At 44.1% G+C, this 19,243-nt stretch overlaps 1 protein-coding gene across 1 annotated transcript; it reads left to right on the top strand.

The window, feature by feature from the left end:
• Positions 1-2,013: 2,013 nt before the first annotated feature.
• Positions 2,014-17,440, top strand: LOC140465574 (probable G-protein coupled receptor 139). The gene is made up of 2 exons (XM_072561117.1): positions 2,014-2,104; positions 16,509-17,440. The coding sequence occupies exons 1-2, from the start codon at positions 2,014-2,016 to the stop codon at positions 17,438-17,440; spliced, it is 1,023 nt and encodes a 340-aa protein (XP_072417218.1).
• Positions 17,441-19,243: the final 1,803 nt, after the last annotated feature.

The following is a 19,243-nucleotide window of genomic DNA, read 5'->3' as shown; positions in this document are numbered from 1 at the left end:
GCAGGTTTCCAGATGACACAAAGATTGGTGGAGTAGCAGAAAGCATAAGGGACTGTCAAAGAATACAGGAGGATATAGATAGACTGGAGAGTTGGGCGGAAAAGGGGCAAATGGATTTCAATCCAGGCAAATGTGAGGTGATGCATTTAGGCAAGACTAATTCTAGAGTGAATGATACATTGAACAGAAGAGCCTTGGGAGAAGTTGATGGGCAGAGAGACCTGGGAGTGCAGGTCCATTGTACCCTGAAGGTTGCTGCACAGGTGGATGGAGTGGTCAAGAAGGCATATGATATGCTTGCCTTCATTGGACGGGGTATTGAGTATAAGAGCTGGCAAGTCATGTTAAAATTGTACAAGACATTGGTTCGGCCACATTTAGAATACTGTGTACAGTTCTGGTCACCACATTACCAAAAGGATGTGGAAACTTTGAAGAGGGTGCAGAGACGGTTTACGAGGATGTTGCCCAGTATGGAAGGTGCCAGCTATGAAGAGAGGTTGAGTAGGTTAGATTTGATTTCCTTAGAAAAAAGGAGATTGAGGGGGGACCTGATTGAAATTTACAAAATCATAAAGGGTATAGACAGGGTGGATAGAGACAAGCTTTTTCCCAGGGTGAAGGATTCAATAATGAGAGATCACACTTTCAAGGTGAGAGTGGAAAGGTTAAGGGGGATACATGCGGCAAGTACTTCACACAGAGGGTGGTGGGTATCTGGAAGACATTGCCAGAAGAGGTGGTAGAGGCCGGCACGGTAGATTCATTTCAGATGCGTCTGGACAGATGCATGAGTAGATGGGGGGCAGAGGAATACAGATGCTTAGGAAGTGGATGACAAGTTGAGACAGTAAATTTGGATCAGCTCAGGCTTGGAGGGCCGAAGGGCCTGTTCCTGGACTGTAAATTTTCTTAGTTCTTTGTTCTTAGCCCCAGCCTATTTAGCCTGTCCCTATAGCTTAAATCCTCCAACACTGGCAACATCTTTGACAATCTTTTCTGAACTCTTTGAAATTTCACAACATCCTTCCAATAGGAAAGAGATCAGAATTGCCCTTGCCAATACGCATTGGCAGAAAAAAAACTGTGGTGTCGAAGAGCAGGCCCCGCAGAGGGGAAGCTTGCGATGGTGGGAAAATTTCTACAGATGCAACATGGCCTCTCTACTCCTCCACTGAATAATAAAAGAAAGCATATCAAATACCTGCTTCACTATCCTATCTACCTGCAACTTTACTTTCAAGGAGCTATGAACCTGTTGTCCAAACTCTGTTTGTTCAGCAACACTCCCCAGGATTAAATGTATAATTCCTGCTCTGATTTGCTTTTCCAAAGTGCAACACCTCTCATTTATCTAAATTAAACTCCATCTGCCATTCCTCAGCCCATTGGCCATCTGAGTAAGATCCCATTGTACTCTGAGACAACTTTCTTTGCTGTCCAATAAACCTCCAAATTTGGTGTCATCTGCAAACTTACTAACTATACATCCTATGTTCACATCCAAATCATTTATATAAATGACAAAAAGAAGTGGACCCAGCCCTGATCCTGGTGGCACACCACTGGTCACTTGGCTAAATGACTGGCTTGTAATGTGGAGTGATGCCAATAGTGTAGCTTCCAATCCCCAATGGCTGAGGTTACCATGAAGGATTCTCCTTCTCAAGCTCTTCTCTGCCTGAGGGATGGCAACTCTCAGGTTGAACTACCGCCAGTTGTCCCTCTCTCATGATAGAAGGTCATCTATATCAATTTCCTCTGGTATAAAGTTCAACTGAAGTGTAGACAGTGTGGATGACGGCATAAAATTACAAATGGACATTGATAAACTAATGGGTAACACTGTGGCAGATGGAGTTCAATATAAACAAGCATGACGTTATCCAATTTGGAGTGAAAAAGGGTAGGTCAATGCATTCTCTAGATGGTACAAAGTGGTTGGCCAAAGCGAGTTGAGGTTCAGATGCAATGATCTTTAAAATATCACAAAGAGTTCAGAAAATAATCAAGATGGCTAATGGGATGTTGGTCTTTATATCTGGAGAACTAGAGTTAAAGTCTAAGGATGCAGAAGTTATGCTGCAGTTAAACAAAAGCCCTGGTAAGACCCCACTTGAAGACTGTCAGCAGATTGGGGCACCACATTTGAGCAAGAGTAGATTAGTCTCGGAGGGAACTCAATGTTGGTTTAAAAGAGTGATACCTAAACTCCAAGGGTTACATTATGACGAGAGATTAGGCATGTTTTGTCCACAACTTTAAAAAGTTACAGGGTGATCTGACTGAAGAGTTCAAGGTGTTAACGAGAAAAAATAGGGTTGAAAAAGAGAAATTATTTCAACTGGCAGTGGATCCTAGAACGAGGCTGAATAGTCTGCAAGGTAGTGCCCAGTGTTCAGAGCAATCTGAGGAAGCATGGCTACACACAAACAGTATTCAAGGTTTGGAACTCTCTTCCACAAACAGCAATGGATACTGGATCAGTTCTTAGTTTGAAATCTGAGAGAGATTTTTATTTTATTGGTGTCTCAGTGGTTAGCACTGCTGCCTCGCAGTGTTAGGGTTCAAGGTTCAATTCCTGCCTTGGGCCACTGACTGTGTGGTGTTTGCACATTCTCTTTGTGTCTGTGTGGGTTTCCTCTGGGTGCTCCTGTTTCCTCCCACTATCCAAAGGTGTGCAGGTTTGGTGAATTGGCCATGCTAAGTTGTCCCATCGTGTTCAGGGATGTGTAGGTTAGGTGCATTAGTCAGGGGTAAATTATAGGGTAGGGGAATGTGTCTGCGTGGGTTGCTCTTCAGAGGGTTAGTGTGGAGTTGTTGGGCTGAAAGGCCTGTTTCCACACTGAATGGATTCTAATTCTAATTCTAAATGTATTGAGGGATATTGGCCAAAGGCAAGTATCTGGAGTAAGGCCACAGATGAGCCATGATCTCATTGGATGGTGGAACAGTCTTGAGTGACTGAATGACCTTCCTCTCCTCCGATGTTACTATAATCTGGTTGAGAAAGTTCATGAGGGAAAATGGAGTATAACACTAAAGATTTCTACACTGGGTAGAACATGAGCCAGTCTGTTCGAGATATAAACAAAGTTATTCAGGAGAGAGTTGTCTGCAACAGAATGTATAACTTTGTTCAGAGATGGGTCAGTGGTCAAACAGTGAATGTACGCACAGCAAATATTACACATTCTTCTCAGGTGAATAAACACAACAGAAACGGTGAATTCAAAATAGCCATGAAATAAAATGTTGCTGTTAGCTTCTAATAATAATACTAACTAATTTGCAAGACTGTCCTGTGGGAGATTTCATCAAACTGAAAATTGTTTTCATTGTTCTGTGAACCTGAGGGTGTAGGTTCCACCATGTTACCCTGAAGGGGGAGCTGGTTTGATCAGAGTTTGGTTTCGGTCTTATAGTTGAATTAATTTTGCATACTGGAGCTTGTTCTGAGGCTGCATTTACTGATCGTGAGACAAGCACAAAGGTTCCCAATGTTCATTTTTTTTTATTTTGGCTCGTTAAGTATGGTGGGTGTGGTTGGACTGGCCAGCTCTCAACATCAAAACACACTCAAAAGTCCTCTGTCACTGTCTGACATGTTTCCTGTTTGTCTCCCCCAACATGAGCACGTGTAGAAGATGACCATTCAGCCCATTGTGGAAGAGTCTGGTGCTGGAAAAACACAGTTAGTCAGGCAGTCTGCGAGGAGCAGGGGAGTCAACATTTTGGGGAAAAGCCTTTCATCAGGAAGAGCTTATTCCTGAAACGTTGTCTCTCCTGCTCCTCGGATGCTGCCTGACCGTCTGTGCTTTTCCAGCAGCACACTCTTGGACTCTGACCCCCAGCATCTGCAGTCCTCACTTTCTCCTCCTCAGCCCATTGTGACCTCATTGACGGCTCAAATGAGCATCATCACCGAGTGCCAATCGCCTGCTTTTATTCCCATGCCCTTCCGTATACTTTAACCTAAATAATCATCGAATACCCTCCTCAATGTTTCAATTCCCCACCTTCCCAGTCAGTACATTCCAGACTCTAACTGCTCTCTGATTGGCAGAGGTATTTTTTTCTCAGATCTCCCTCACTTCTTTTGCACATCTCTTCATATCTGCGCCCTCTTGTTCCTGTTTCTTTCACAAGTGGGAGAAGTTTAGTCCTATCTCCTCTATCCAGCCTACTCATACATTTGAAAACATTGGTCAGGTATCCCTCTCAGCCTCCTTCTCTCCAAGGAGAACAGTCCCAACTATTCAATCTATCCACACCACAGGAATCATTCCTGTGAACTGCTTCTGGACTCTGTCCAATGCATTCTCTTCTTTCCTACAATGTGATGTCCACAACTGCCCACAGCACTCCAGCTGAGGTCGAATAAGTCTCTTGTACAATTTCAATATCACCTCCTTGCTCTCATACTCTATGCTCTGACTCATACGTACTCCTCGTCATTTTTCACCCTCTCTGTATTCCTATGGAGAACCATGAGGGCCATTGATGTTGAGCAGTCACTATTCTCTCTGGTCAGGATTGCAAACTCATTTTTTTACTAGAAAAGTCAAAATGTAAATAAATGTGTAAAATGCCCAGTGTCCTAACTGTCTGATTCAGGTGAAAGGGAATTCACATTATTTTTTGTCATTAACAGAACAAAATATTGCAAAAAATACAATTTTTGTAACTGATGGGGAGAACTGAAAAATGAATTTCTATTTTCTTTCAACTTCCCACCAAATGCAGACAGACACACAAAGAGAATAAAACATTTAGGAGGGAAATAAAGATTGTCAGAGAAACATTGTTGAGGATCATCAGTCAGGACCACAAAATGGAATGAGTTGTTCTCATATTCCTTTTGATTCTTCATTGGAGACACAAAATTATTTACAAACTGGTTCTCATTCTTTAGTTTGCTGGCTGACGATTATTCGGATGATGAGTCTTTCTTTTCCCTTTGTGTTTCTGAATTCCCTGACTCCTGGTGTCTGTTCGGATCCCTGGCGAGAGGATATGAAATTGTGGGGTCTGATTCCCATCGGTTCTGAAGCTAAGATCATTCTATCAGCAATAGCAGTTTGTCTCTGTGTAGGGTGTGGGGCCTGATGTGGAAACACAACTGGTCAGTGAAAGCTGTAAAAGAGATTTGATCAGAGGCATCCTATACATGATGTGGATGTGAACATAGGAAGTACGGTTAGTAAGTTTGCAGATGAAACCAAAATTGGAGGTGTAGTGGGCAGTGAGGAAGGTTACATCAGATTACAACAGGATCTTGATCAGATGGGCCAATGGGCTGAGAAGTGGCAGTTGGAGTTTAATTTAGATAAATGTGAGATGCTGCATTTTGGAAAGATATATCAGGGTAGGACTTGTACACTTCATGGTAAGATCCTGTGGAGTGTTGCTGAACAAAGAGACCTTGGAGCTCAGATTAAAACCCTGAAGACAGGGGTTTAATGAAATGGGAGGGGTGGAGGGGTTCAGTTGTCGGGGGAATTCGAAATCCCAAATGAAAGGAGGAGGTAATAATGCAGGTCAACGATGTGACAGATGGTTACCAGACAATAAAGGGGAGGGACAGAACTGGTCAACGTCTTTGTGCACCAAGCTATTATAAAAATGGAGGGAAATGTTCCAGGAGAACAAACTTAAAAGCTGTGTACCTAAGTGCTCAAAACATTTGAAATAAAATTAATGAGTAAATGGCACATATAGAAACAAATGGGTTTGATTTGGTAGTGATTTCTGAGGCATGTTTCCAAGGAGACCAGGTCGAGGAATTGAATATCCAAGGAAGATAGACTGACAGGAAAAGCAGGTACTGTAGCTTTGTTGGTGAAGGAAGGGATCACTGCTGTAATGGAAAATGGCATAAATGCAGGAGATCGTGTTGTGGAACTAGTCTGGGTACGAATAAGAAATAGCAAAGGGAATAAGTACGTGGTGGATGTAATCGATAGGTCCCCAAACAGTGGGGCACTGTATAAACCAGGAAATATTAGAGGCTTACACAAAAGGTATGGCAATAATCAGGGATGATTTTAACATGCACAGAGATTGGAAAAATTAAACAGGCAAGGGCAGCCTGGAGGCAGAGTTCATTGAATGGATTAGAGATTGTTTCTTGGAACAGAACACTGTGGAACCACCCAAGGAGAGCCTACTCTGGGTTTAGTATTGTGAAATAAGGAGAGATTAATTGATTACATCATAGAACATAGTACAGTACAGCACAGAGCAGGCCCTTCAGCGCACAATATTGTGCTGAGTATTTATCTTCATCTAAGATCGACCAAACCTACACACCCCTCAATTTTCTGCCAGCCACGTGCTTCTTCAGCAGTCGCGTAAATGTCCCTAATGTCTCTGACTCTATTACCACGGCTAGCAGTGCCTTCCACACACCCACCACTCTCTGCATAAAGAACCTACCTCTGACAAATCCCCTAATCCCCTAAACCTTCCTCCAATCACCTTAAAATTATGACCCCTCATAACAGCCATTTCTGTCCTGGGGAAAAGTCTCTGGCTATCCACTCTATCTATGCCTCTCATTACCTTGTATAACTCTATCAAGTCACCTCTCTTTCGTATTCTATCCACTCTCTACTCTTCATAAGACAAGCCCTCCAATCCAGGCAGCATCCTGGTAAATCTCCGCTGTACCTCTCTCTGCAGCATCTAAATCCTTCTTATAGTGAGGCAACCAGAACTGGACACAATATTCCAAGTGTGGCTGAACCAGGGTTTTATCGGCCTGCAGCAAAATCTCACAGCACCAGTGTCCCAGGTTCAATTCCAGCCTCGGGCGACTGTCTGTGTGGAGTTTGCACATTCTCCCCGTGTCTGCGTGGGTTTCCTGCGGGTGCTGCGGTTTCCTGCCACAGTCCAAAGCTGTGTAGGACAGGTGAATTGGCCATGCTAAATTGCCCATGGTGTGAGGTGCATTAGTCACAGGAAAATGGGTCTGGGTGAGTTGCTCTTCAGAGGGTCGGTGTAGACTTGGTGGGCCGAAGGGCCTGTTTCCACACGGTTTTAAAAAACTCAATCCCCGTCACCTTTGTTAACAATGCAATCGACTTCGATGGCAACTTTGAGGGATCTATGTATGTGGACCCCAAATCCTGTTGTTCCTCTATACTGCCAAGACTCCTGTCTTTAACCCTGTATTCAGCATTCAAATTCAACTTTCCAAAATGAATCATTTCACATTTATCCAGGTTAAAGTCCATCTGCCACTTCTCAGCCCAGCTCTGTATTCTTTCAATGTCTTGTTGAAGCCTGCAACAGGCCTTGTCACTATATACAACACCACTGATCCTTGAGTCATTAGCAAACGTGCTAACCCACCTTTCCATTTCTTCATCCAAACTACAAAGAACAGAGGTCCAAGAATAGATCCCTACAAGGCACCACTGGTGGACCTCCAGGTGGAATACCTTCCATCCACTACCACTCACTGTCTTCTTTCGGCCAGCCAATTCTGTATCCAGACAGCCACATTTCCCTGTATCCCATAGCTCCTAATGTTCTGAATGAACCTTATCAAATGCCTTACTGAAATCCATATACACCATATTCCCTGCTCGACGTTCATCAACTTGCCTTGTCACATCCTCAAAGAACTCAATAACACTTGTAACATATGTTAGAATGTTTGAATCTCTACAGTGTGGAAACTGGCCATTCGGCCCGACAAGTCCACACCAACCCTCCGAAGAGTAACCCCCCAGACCCCTTTCCCCAGTACTCCACATTTGCCCCGACGAATGCATAAAGAACCTACCTCTGACTAACTCCTGACTCACCTACACACCCCTGAATACTATGGGCATTTTTTGGCATGGTCAATCACCTAACTTACACATTTGGGATTGTGGGAGGAAACGAGAGCACCCAGTGTAAACCTACACAGACACGGGGAAAATGTGCAAAGTCTGTACAGACCTGCCCCTCACAAAGCCATGCTGACTAACTTTAATCAAACTATGTTTTTCCAAATAGTCATAAATCCTGTCTCTCAGAATTCTTTCCAGTACCTTGCTTACCTCAGACATAGTACCGACTGGTCTGCAATTCCCAGGGATTTCCCTATTGCCTTTCTTGAACAGAGGAACAACATTCACCTCCCTCCAATCATCCAGTACGACTCCCATGGAGAGTGAGGACACAAAGATCATCGCCAGAGGCACAGCAATCTCATTCCTCGCTTCCTGCAGTAATTTGGATATATCTGGTCTGACCCTGGGGACTTATCTATCTTGATGCTTCCCAGAATTTCCAGCATATCCACTTCCTTAATATCAATCTGTTCAAGCCTATTAACCTGATCCACTGTATCCTCACTACCAACAAGGTCCCTCTCTCTGGTGAATACTGAAGGAATGAACTCATTTAGGGCCTCCCCTACTTCTTCAGACTTCAGGCACAAGTTCCCTCCACTATCCCTGATTGACCCTACTCTCTCTCTGATCATTCTCTTGTTCCTCACATAAATGTCAGACACCTTTGGGTTTTCCTAATCCTTCCAGCAAGGCTTTTTCCTGTCCCCTCCTAGCTCTCCTCAGTCCATTTTGGAGTTCTTTCCTCACTACCCTCTAATCCTCTAAAGCTGTGCCAGCTCCTTGCTTCTTTAACCTTAAGTCAGCTTCCTTCTTCCTCTTGGTAGGAAGCTCCTCTTCTCTTGTCATCCAAGGCTCCTTCACCTTCCTGTTCCTTGCCTGTCTCAGTGGGACAAAGTTATCCAATACTCACAATAAGTGCTCCTTAAACAGCCTCCACATTTCTGTTGTGCATTTCCAGTAGAACAATTATTCCCAATTTATACTCCACAGCTCCTGTCTAATAGCAGTAGAATGTCCCCTCCCCCAAATAAATACCTTCCTGTACTGTCTGTTCCTATCCCTTTCCGTGGCTCTGGTAAAGGTGAGGCAGTTGTGGTCACTGTCCCAGAAATACTCTCCCACTGAGAGATCTGACACCTGGCCTGGCTCATTGCCTCGCACCAAATTCAATATGGCCTCTTCCCTAGTCGGCCTAGCTACATATTGAATCAGGAATCTATCCTGGACACACCTGACAAAATCAGCTCCATCCAGACCATCTGCACTAAGGAGGTTCTAATCAATCTTGAGGAAGCTGAAGTCACCCATAACAACAACTCTGTTCCATCTGTACCTTTCCAAGATCTGCTGTACAATCTGTTCTTCCATCTCTCTGCTGCTATTGTGGAGGGGGTCTGTAGAAAACACCCAATAAAGGGACTGCCCCTTTCCTGTTACTGACTTCCACCCCCACGCTGACTCAGGACACAAACCCTCCTCAGCAACCTCCTTTTCTGCAGCTGTGATGCACTCTCTCATTAACAATGCTACTCCCCTCCCCTTTTAAAAAGAACAGGGAGGGGTAAAAGATCTAAACCCTGGCACATCCAGCAAACATTCCTGCCCTGTAAAATCCATGTCGTCATTACATCGTAGTTCCAAGTACTGATCCATGCTGTCAGTTCATCACTCTTATTCCTGACACTCCATGAATCATAGAATCCCTACAGTGTGGAAACAGGCCCTTCGTCCCAACAAGTCCACACTAACCCTCCGAAGAGTAACTCACCTGGAACCATTCCCCTACTACTCTACAATGACCGCAGACGAATGCACCTAATCAACACATCCCTGAACACTATGGGCAATTTACCATGGCCAGTTCACCTAACGGGCCACGTCTTTAGATTGTGGGAGGAAACCAGAGCAAACCTGCACAGACATGGGGAGAATGTGCAAACTCCACACAGACAGTCACCTGAGGCTGGAATCAAACCCAGGTCCCTGGTGCTGTGAGGCAACAGTGCTAACCACTGAGCCACCGTGCTGCCTTGCATTGAAACAGACACACGTTAACCCACCCCTTTGTCCTAGCAACTGTGTATTCTTCCTGACAGACTCTACATTCCATTTCAGCCCATTCAACAGCTACCCTCTCCTCTGATCTGTAGCTCTGGTTCCCATCCCCCTGCCAAATGAGTTTAAACCCTCCCAAAGTGCTCTAGCAAATCTCCCGCCCAGGACATTGGTGCCCCTTCAGTTTAAGTGCAGCCCGTCCTTCATGTACAGACCCCATCTTCCCCAGAAGGTACCCCAATGACCTACGTATCTGAAGCCCTCCCTCCTGCACCAACCTTGTAGCCATGTGTTTAGCTACACTCTCTCCCTGGTCCTCGCCTCACGAACATGTGGCACCAGTAGTAATCCTGAGATTACTACTCCACTCATCCTGGTTTTTAGATTCCAACCTAACTCCCTGAAATCACTTTTTAGATCCTCATCCCTTTTCCTGGCTATGTCATTGGTGCTAATGTGCACCACATATTCTGGCTGCTCCCCCTCCCCCTTCAGAATCTTATAGACTAAGACAGAGACAGTCAGTTAAAGTGAGGACTGCAGATGCTGTAGATTGGAGCTGAGAATGTGGTGCTGGAAAAGCACAGCAGGTCTGGTAGCATCCGAGGAGCAGGAGAATCAATGTTTCAGGCAAAAGCTTGAAAAAAATACATTCCCGATGAAGGGATTTTGCCCAAAACATCAATTTATCTGCTCCTTGGATGCTGCCTGACCTGCTGTGCTTTTCCAGCACCACTCTCTCGATCAGAGACATCCCAGACCCTGGCACCTGGAAGGCAACATACTTTCCGAGAGTCCCGCTCGCAACCTCGGAATCTCCTGTCTGTCCCTCCAACTATTGAGTCTCTTCCCACTACAGCTTTTCTATTCTCCCCCATTCCTTCTGAGCCACAGATCCAGGCACAGTACCAGAGACTTGGCCACTATGGCTTTCCCCGGTAGATTGTTCCCCCTCCCAACAGTATCCAATACGGTATACTTATTATTGAGGGGAACAGCTACAGGGGATCCCTGCATTGTCTGCCAGTTCCCTTTCTGTCCCCTGACTGTAACCCATCTACCTTTTACCCTGTACCTCAGGTGTGCCTACCTCCTTGTAACTCTACTCAATTACCCGTCCGCCTCCCGAATGATCCGAACTTTATCCAGCTTCAGTTCCATTTCCCTAACACGGTTTCTGAGGAGTGGGAGTTGAGTGCACTTGCTGCAGATGATGTCAGTGGGGGCAGTAGTGGTGACCCTTACCTCCCATATCCGACAGGAGGAGCATGCAAATGTCCTAACATCAATTCCCATTGTTCTGAATTCCCAAGGAGTTGATTGAAAAAACTAGTAACCATATCAAATGGGCACAGTGAAGCTTTTTGATTTGGTTAGTGGAGGAAGTTGGGTGGGAGGCACTACCTAAGTCGAGTTTCAGGTAAAGCAGCCGCACAAATATAATACCTCACTTTGTCAGCAGCCCCTGTGTCTGCTCCTGCTCTGTGCGCTCCGGATATTCATCAGGTAAGTTATTAAAGATTAAATTAATTTGCCAGCAGTTCCCTGGTCCTTGCTCTCACTGTTTCCATTGCTGCTGCAAGAATGGAGGCTGCTGATCTCATGAGGTAAGTTTTTAAAGGAGGATCCCTTGGGGAGTAGTGACTATAGTCTGATAGAATTCAAACTTCAGTTTGGGGGTGAGAAAGTGGAGTCCCACAGTAGTGTTCTGGAATTAAAGAAAATAAATTACATAGCCATGGGACAGATTTGGCCTGAGTAGATTAGACAGGAAGGTTTAAAGGTAAGTCAGCAGATGAACAGTGGCTGATGTTTAAGGAACTACTCGATGCCTCACAATTAAAATATGTTCCAACAGGAAGAAAGGTGGTTAGCACATGGCTAAACCAGGAAATCAAGGACAACATAAAGTCAAAAACTAAGATAAGAACATAAGAACTAGGAGCAGGAGTAGGCCGTCCGGCCCTTTGAGCCTGCTCCGCCGCTCAATAAGATCATGGCTAATCTTCTCATGGACTCAGCTCCACTTACCCGCAGTTTCACTCTGTCCCTTAATTCCTTTATTTTTCAAAGAGTATCTCCCTTAGCTTTAAAAGCAATTACTGAAGTAGCATTGACTACTTCCCTGGGCAAGGAATTCCATAGATTAACAACCCTGTCGGTGAAGAGATTCCTTCTCAGTTCGGTTCCAGATCTGCCTCCTCTCATTTTGACGCCGTGCCCTCTTGTCCTAGTCTCAGCTACCAGTGGAAACATCCTCTCTATTTCTATTTTATCGATCCCCTTCATGATTTTATATGTTTCTATAAGATCCCTCCCTCATTCTTTTGAAGTTCAATGAATATAATTCAAATCTACTCAGTCTCCCTCAGAATCCAACCTCCCCAATTCTGGAATCAACCTAGTGACCCCCTCTCTGAACCCCCTCCAGGGCCAGCAGAGGCAAACCAAATTCCAAATTCCAATGACAGACTGGAAAATTGAGAAACTTACCAAATAAATAAAGGGATACTAAACATTTAATAAAAAAAGCTAAGGTAAATTATCAAAGAAAACTAGCACAAAACATCAGAAAGGATGTCGAGGGCTTCTGTCGGCATTTCAAAGGGAAAAGAATCACTAAGGTGAATGTTAGTCCTTTGGAAGATGAAACTGGAGAGTTCCTCATGGGGAACACAGAAATGGCAGAAATGCTGAATCAATACTTTGCCTCAGTTTTCACGCTGGGGCACTACAGTGCCGTGCCCACTAGAACGGGCAAGACCGACGTAATAGATAAGGCCAAACTTAGAACAATCAACATCGATAGAGAGAAGATACTCAGTAAACTATTAGGATTGAGGACAGACAAGACCCCCGGGCCTGATGGCCTACACCCTGGCGGATTAAAGGAAGTAGTGGTAGAGGTAGTGTATCTATTAGTTACACTTTTCCAAAATTCCCTGGACATGGGAAAGGTTCCAGTGGATTGGAAAAGTGCTAATGTAACAACCTTATTCAAAAAGGGAGGGAGACAAAATGTGAGAAATTAGTATAACATCTGTTGTTGGTCAAGTGTCAGAATCAAATATCAATATCAGGACATTTGGTAAGTCAAAATGCTATCCATCAGAGTCAGCATGGTTTTATGAAGGGCAAATCATGTTTGACTAATATGCCAGAGTTTTTCGAAGATGTAACAAACAAAGTGGACAAAGAGGATCCTGTCAATGTAATATATCTGGACATCTGGAAGGCATTTGATAAAGTGCCACACAAATGGTTAATTCACAAGGTTGGATAATCTGAGATTGGGCTAATTTATTATCTTGGAGAGGTGACTAGCTGATGGAGAGAAGACAAAGAGTTGGGATAAAGGGGTTTTTTTATGGATGGCAAGCTGTAACTAGTGGGGTGACAGAGGGCTTGGTCCTTGGTATTTACCATCGACGTTAACAACTTGGATACAGGGATAGAAGGCTGTACAGCCAAATTAGTGAATGACACAACAATCAGCTGGGCGGGAAATTACACTGAGGAAATAAGAGCAATACAAATGGATATAGATCGGTGAGGAGAGTGGGCCGAAGGTGGCAGATGGAGGTAACGTGGATAAGTGTTTCTGAAAAAAAACTGTGTTTGATCAAAATGGAGTGACCTGTTACCTGACTGAGGAGAGTCTTCAGGGTGCTCCAATACAGAGGGATCTGGGTATCCACATTTAATGAGTCACAGAAAACGAGCATACAGGGACAGCAGATAATAAAGAGAGTGAATGCAATGTTGGCTTTTATAGCTCCAGGAATAGAATATAAAGGTAAGGAAATATTGTTGCAACTATGCAAGGCATTTGTGAACTGTACCTGGAGTATTGTCCAGTTTTGGTCCCGTTATTTGAGGGAAGATGTGGTGTTGTTGGAAACAGTTCAGAGGAGGTTCACTCGATAGATCCCAAGGACGAGCGGTTTGTTGTATGAAAAGAGATTGAAGAGTTTCTGCCGATACTGTGGGGAATTTAGAAGAATGAGCGGAGGCCAAATTAAGGGATTTAAATTGATAAAGAGTGTGGATAAAATAGATGTGGAGCGGAAGCTTCCTCTTGTTGGGCAATCTCGGACGAGTGATCATAGACTTAGGATGAGGGGCAGCAAATTTAAAACAGAGTCGAGCAGAAACTATTTCTCCCAAGGGGTTGTGAATCTGTGCAATTCGCTCCCCCAAAGTGCGGTGGATGTTGGGACAGTGAGTACACTTAAGGAGGAGTTCGACAGATTTTTAATTGTTAATGAGTTGAAAGGAACTGGGGAGAAGGCAGGAAAATGGGGATGAAGAGTATATCAGCCATGAATGAATGATGGGGCAGACTCGATGGGCTGAATGGCCTAATCCTGCTCTGATATTTTATGAGCATATGAAGGTTCATAGTTTCTTGAAAGTGGAGATCACAGCTAGATTAACAGCACAGAGATGGAACGGAAGGGAGTGGTCATCCACAACAAGCTTTCTTGGACTGTTCACGTAGATGCATTGGTTACAAAGGTCCAATAACATCTCTTCTTCCTCATGCAGCTGAGGAAATTTGGCATGACCCAAATACTCTTGCCAACTTTTATAGGCATGCCATCCAGAGCATTCTGTCTGGATATATACCACTACCTGGTATGACAACTGTACCATTTAAGATTAGACACGGTTACAGTGAGTGGTGAACTCAGCCTGGAAAACCCAATGAAGGAAGGCATGCCATTTGCCTTCTGGACCACTCTATCGACCTGTGTTGCTATCTCAGGTAACAGTGGACCTGAACACCCAGAATTCTCTGTGCATCTATTTTCCACAGGGCCTTTTCATTTCCTGTATAATTTGTTCTTGAATTGAATCTTCCAAAATGCATCACCTTGCACTTGCCCAGATTGAACTCCATCTGCCATTTCTCTGCCCAACCCTCCAATATGTCTATATTCTGCTGTATTGTCTGACAGTCCCCTTCACTATCTGCTCCTCCCCCAATCTGAGTGTCATCTGCAAACTTGCTAATCAGACCACCTACACCTTCCTCCAATTTATTTATGTATATCACAAACAACAGTTGTCCCAACATCGATCCCTGTGGAACACTACTGGTCAGAGGTCTCCATTTTGAGAAACTCCTTTTCTCTACTCTTCTCTGTCCCCTGCTGCCCAGCCAGTTCTTTATTCATCTAGCTAGTACACCCTGGAACCCATGCACCTTCATTTTCTCCATCAGCCTACTATGGGAACCTTATCAAATTCCTTATTGACGTCCATGTATATAATATCAACATCAACTTTCCCTTATCAATCAACTTTGTCACTTCCCCAAAGAATTCTATCAAGTTGCTAAGACATGACCTTCCCTCAAAAAATCATGCTGTCTATCACTGATAAGTCCATTTTCTTCCAAATGTAAATAGATCCTTTGCCTCAGTATCTTCTCCAGTAGCTTCCTTACCACTGACGTCAGGCTCACCAGTCTATAATTACCTGGGCTATCCCGACTACTCTTCTTAAACAAGGGGAAAACATTAGCTATTCTCCAGTCCTCCAGGTCCTCACCCCTGTTCAAGGATGCTGCAAAGATATCTGTTAAAGCCCAAGCTATTTCTTCTCTTGCTTCCATCAGTACCCTGGAATAGATCCCATCCGGACCTGGGGACCTGTCCACCTTAATGCCTTTTAGAATACCCAATACTTCCTCTATCCTTATGCTGACTTGACCTAGAGTAATCAAACATCTATCCCTAACCTCAGCATCCTTCATGTTTCTGTCCTCAGTGAATATCGATGCAAAGTGTTCATTCGGAATCTCAACAATTTCTTTGACTCCACGTATAACTTTCCTCCTTTGCTCTTGAGTGGGCAAACCCTTTCTCTAGTTGCCCTCTTGCTCCTTATATCTGAATAAAAGATTTCAGGATTATCCTTAACCCAGTTTGCGAAAGATATCTCATGATCCCTTTTAGCCCTCTTAATTCCTTCTTTCAGATTGGTCCTATATTCCCGATATTCTTCCAAAGCTTCGTCTGTCTTCAGGAACCTAGACCTTATGTACGCATCCTTTTTTCTCTTCGTTAGTCTCACAATTTCACCTGTCATTCAAAGAACAAAGAAAATTGTTGCAAAGGAACAGGCCCTTTTGGCCTATTTCCTAACCTTTCCATTTCTATCCCTCAACATGTCTTTCCTGCGCTCTAATCAAGCTCTTGTTAAAAGCCTCCCACCTATCAAGTGTGGATTTACCTTCAAACAGCTGCTCCCAATCAACATTCCCCAGCTCCTGCTCAATTTTGTTATGGTTGGCCTTCCCCCAATGTAGCACTCTTCCTTTTGGACCACTTATGTTTTTGTCCATGAGTATTCTAAAACTAATGGAATTGTGATCACTATTCCCAAAATGAGCAATCTACCACTGGGTGCAGTTATCCGCCTGATTGTTGTCCGGATGTCATTAAACGGGCAAGCGAGTGGGCTTCCTGTTCCCAAATAACAACCATCTGAACCACCATTTCATTTCTATTGCTGCAGTCTTACCCTTGCTGTGTTAGTGTGACATGCAAGATGATTGATCATTAACTACAGTTCATTTTCCATTCTCTCCTGTAGTGAATTTACTGGGAATTGTGATTCTTTCCCATGGAAAGTGTGGTCTCTCTACCTGCACAACACGCTACCTGGTGTCCATGGCAATAGCTGATCTACTGGTCATTATTACTGAGGTCATCATCTATCAAATCAATTATTATTATTTCCCAAAGAATTTCCTCGATATCACTCCTGTGTGCAGTGTAAACGCTGTCGTGTCATCGGCAGCCACTGACTGTTCTGTCTGGTTCACTGTCACTTTCTCCTTTGATCGATTTGTGGCCATTTGTTGCCAGAAGCTGAAAACAAAATATTGCACGGGGAAGATTGCGACTGTGGTTCTAGCAACATCATGTATCTTCCTTTGTTTGAAAAACATCCCCTATAACTTTGCATACAAACCTTGGGTGATAATTGACAATGTGCCTTGGTACTGTGTTGTGAAGCCAAGCTATTATACAGATCACAAATGGATGGGGTTTTCTTGGTTTGACACTGTTTTAACTTCATTGCTACCTTTTGCTTTGATTTTACTGATCAATGCTCTGACCGTCAGATACATTTTAGTAGCCAGTCGAGTGCGTAAGGGCCTGAGGGGTCAGAGCAAGGGAGAGAGTCACAGAGACACCGAAATGGAGAGCAGAAGGAAGTCTATGATTTTACTGTTCACAATATCTGGCAGCTTCATCCTTCTCTGGTCAGTATTTGTTTTAGAATTTGTATATTATAACATCACTGGAGCAGATCCAACAGATTACACACCATCAGAATACATTTTCCAACAAGTGGGAGCAATGATGCGGAATCTCAGTTGCTGCACAAACACTTTTATTTACATGGTGACTCAATCCAAATTCCGAGATCAGCTGAAGAGTATGGTGAAATATCCAGTTACTTCAATTCTTCCATTAGTGAAGAAACATATGAACAGGGACATGTCCAGAGTGGGGTAAACAACCAGGGTGCTCTACTCAGTGATTGACAGCTCTCATGGTCAATCATGAAAGGTTACGCAGTGACTGGTAGCTGATTTAGCCAATCAGAGAACTCTGCCCACTAACTTACTGTAATGTCAACCAATCGCAGAATTCTGTCCCTTGTCTGACAACCAGATTCCTGATGAAGGGCTTTTGCCCGAAACTTCAAATTTTCCTGCTTCTCGGATGCTGCCTGACCTGCTGTGCTTTTCCAGCACCACTCTAAGCTTGGCTCTGATCTCCAGCATCTGCAGTCCCCATTTTCACCTAACAACCAGACTAGCCAATCACAGAGTGACAGAAATAGCCCTAAGCAAGTCAAGGAGCTCTGCTCAGTGACGGTCATCCAGCTCAGGTGGTCAATCCTCCCAGACAGACATGTTCTCCAGTATGGCCGCTCTGTCATCAGGAACCTGACTCTCATTCACAGCTGAACTTACTCGGCAATTGTACATGTCCTCGGACAATTGTAATGTAGACTTGTGTGTATCTTTGTGTGAGTGCGTGTGTCCAATGAGTATCTGTCTCTGACTGTGTGGGGTTATGAGTCCAAGAGTGTGGTGCTGGAAAAGCACAGCTGGTCAGGCAGCATCCAAGGAGCAGGAAAATCGACGTTTTGGGCATAAGCCCTTCATCATTCCTGATAACCAGCATCTGCAGTCCTCACTTTCTCCGAGTTGATTATAACCTTACTGTGAGGCCTATTCCAAGGATGCCGATATTGAAGTTCTCCTCCTCTCTCTACATTCCTGAAGGTCTTATGCTCAAAACATCGATTCTCCTGCTCCTCAGACGCTGCCTGACCTGCTGTGCTTTTCCAGCACCACACTCTCGACTCTGCTCTCCAGCATCTGCAGTCCTCACTTTCTCCTGTGTGGGGTTATGTGCAAGTTTAGGGTCTGTGAGTCTGTGTGCTCCTGGATTTGTTCCTGTTTGTACATCTGTCTACATTTTTGTGTGAGGCTGTATGTGTGTGCACACGCGCTTGTGTGTTTACCTGCATGCAGGCTAGTTTCTCATTCTGTTGGGAGGTGCCTGAGTGTGCATGTGTGTGAGGGATAGTTACAGTCCCAAGCAGAGGGAGAGGAAGCTCTGAGGGAGTGGGTGGGTGAGATATTTTCATCACACTTCAGATAGAGATCAAACTCTGGTGAGTTGTTGAGTTCTAAATTGGAACATAGGAACAGCAGTAAGCCATTCGGCCCCTCAAGCCTGTTCCACCAATCAATGAGATCATGACTGATCTGTGGCCTATCTCCATGGATCAGCCTTTGGTCATATCCCTAAATACTTTTGTTTAAGAAAAATGTATCTTTTGCAGATTTAAAACTAACAACGGATCCAGCATCCACTGCCAACCACTTGTAAAAGAGAGTTCAATATCTCTACCACTCCCCCGTGTGTAACAATGTTTCTAAAAGCTCCCCTAAACGGTCCGACCCTAATTCTCAGACTGTGTTCCTAGTTCTAGAATCTCCAACCAGTGGAAATGGTTTCTCTTCATTGACCCTTTCTTTTCATGTTCATATCCTAAAGACTGCAATCAGAGCATCCCTAACTTTCTAACTTCACAGAACAAAATCTGATCTAATGTGTTTAATTTTTCCTCACGATGTAACCCCGGTGTTGGTGTCTGTGTGCGTGTGTGTGTTCATGCGCTCGCATGTTTGTGGTGTGTGTTTAACAGTTTGTGAGATATTTACAGTCCTCAGTACATCGCTGTAGGTGACAAAATGTGTGCACGCACGCACATATGCAATTATTAATACTACCCTGAAT

The sequence above is a fragment of the Chiloscyllium punctatum genome, chromosome 42 (assembly GCF_047496795.1).
Source record: "Chiloscyllium punctatum isolate Juve2018m chromosome 42, sChiPun1.3, whole genome shotgun sequence".
Taxonomy (NCBI): domain Eukaryota; kingdom Metazoa; phylum Chordata; class Chondrichthyes; order Orectolobiformes; family Hemiscylliidae; genus Chiloscyllium; species Chiloscyllium punctatum.
Note: the sequence above shows the minus strand (reverse complement) of the source record. Positions and strands in the feature narration are given on the sequence as shown.

Bases quoted from the DNA above. Each gene is read 5' to 3' on its own strand.
- LOC140465574 (XM_072561117.1), top strand. From the start codon at position 2,014: ATGGCTAATGGGATGTTGGTCTTTATATCTGGAGAACTAGAGTTAAAG. The intron at 2,105-16,508 runs GTAAGACCCCAC...TCTCTCCTGTAG, and splicing joins GCAGTTAAACAAAAGCCCTG to TGAATTTACTGGGAATTGTG.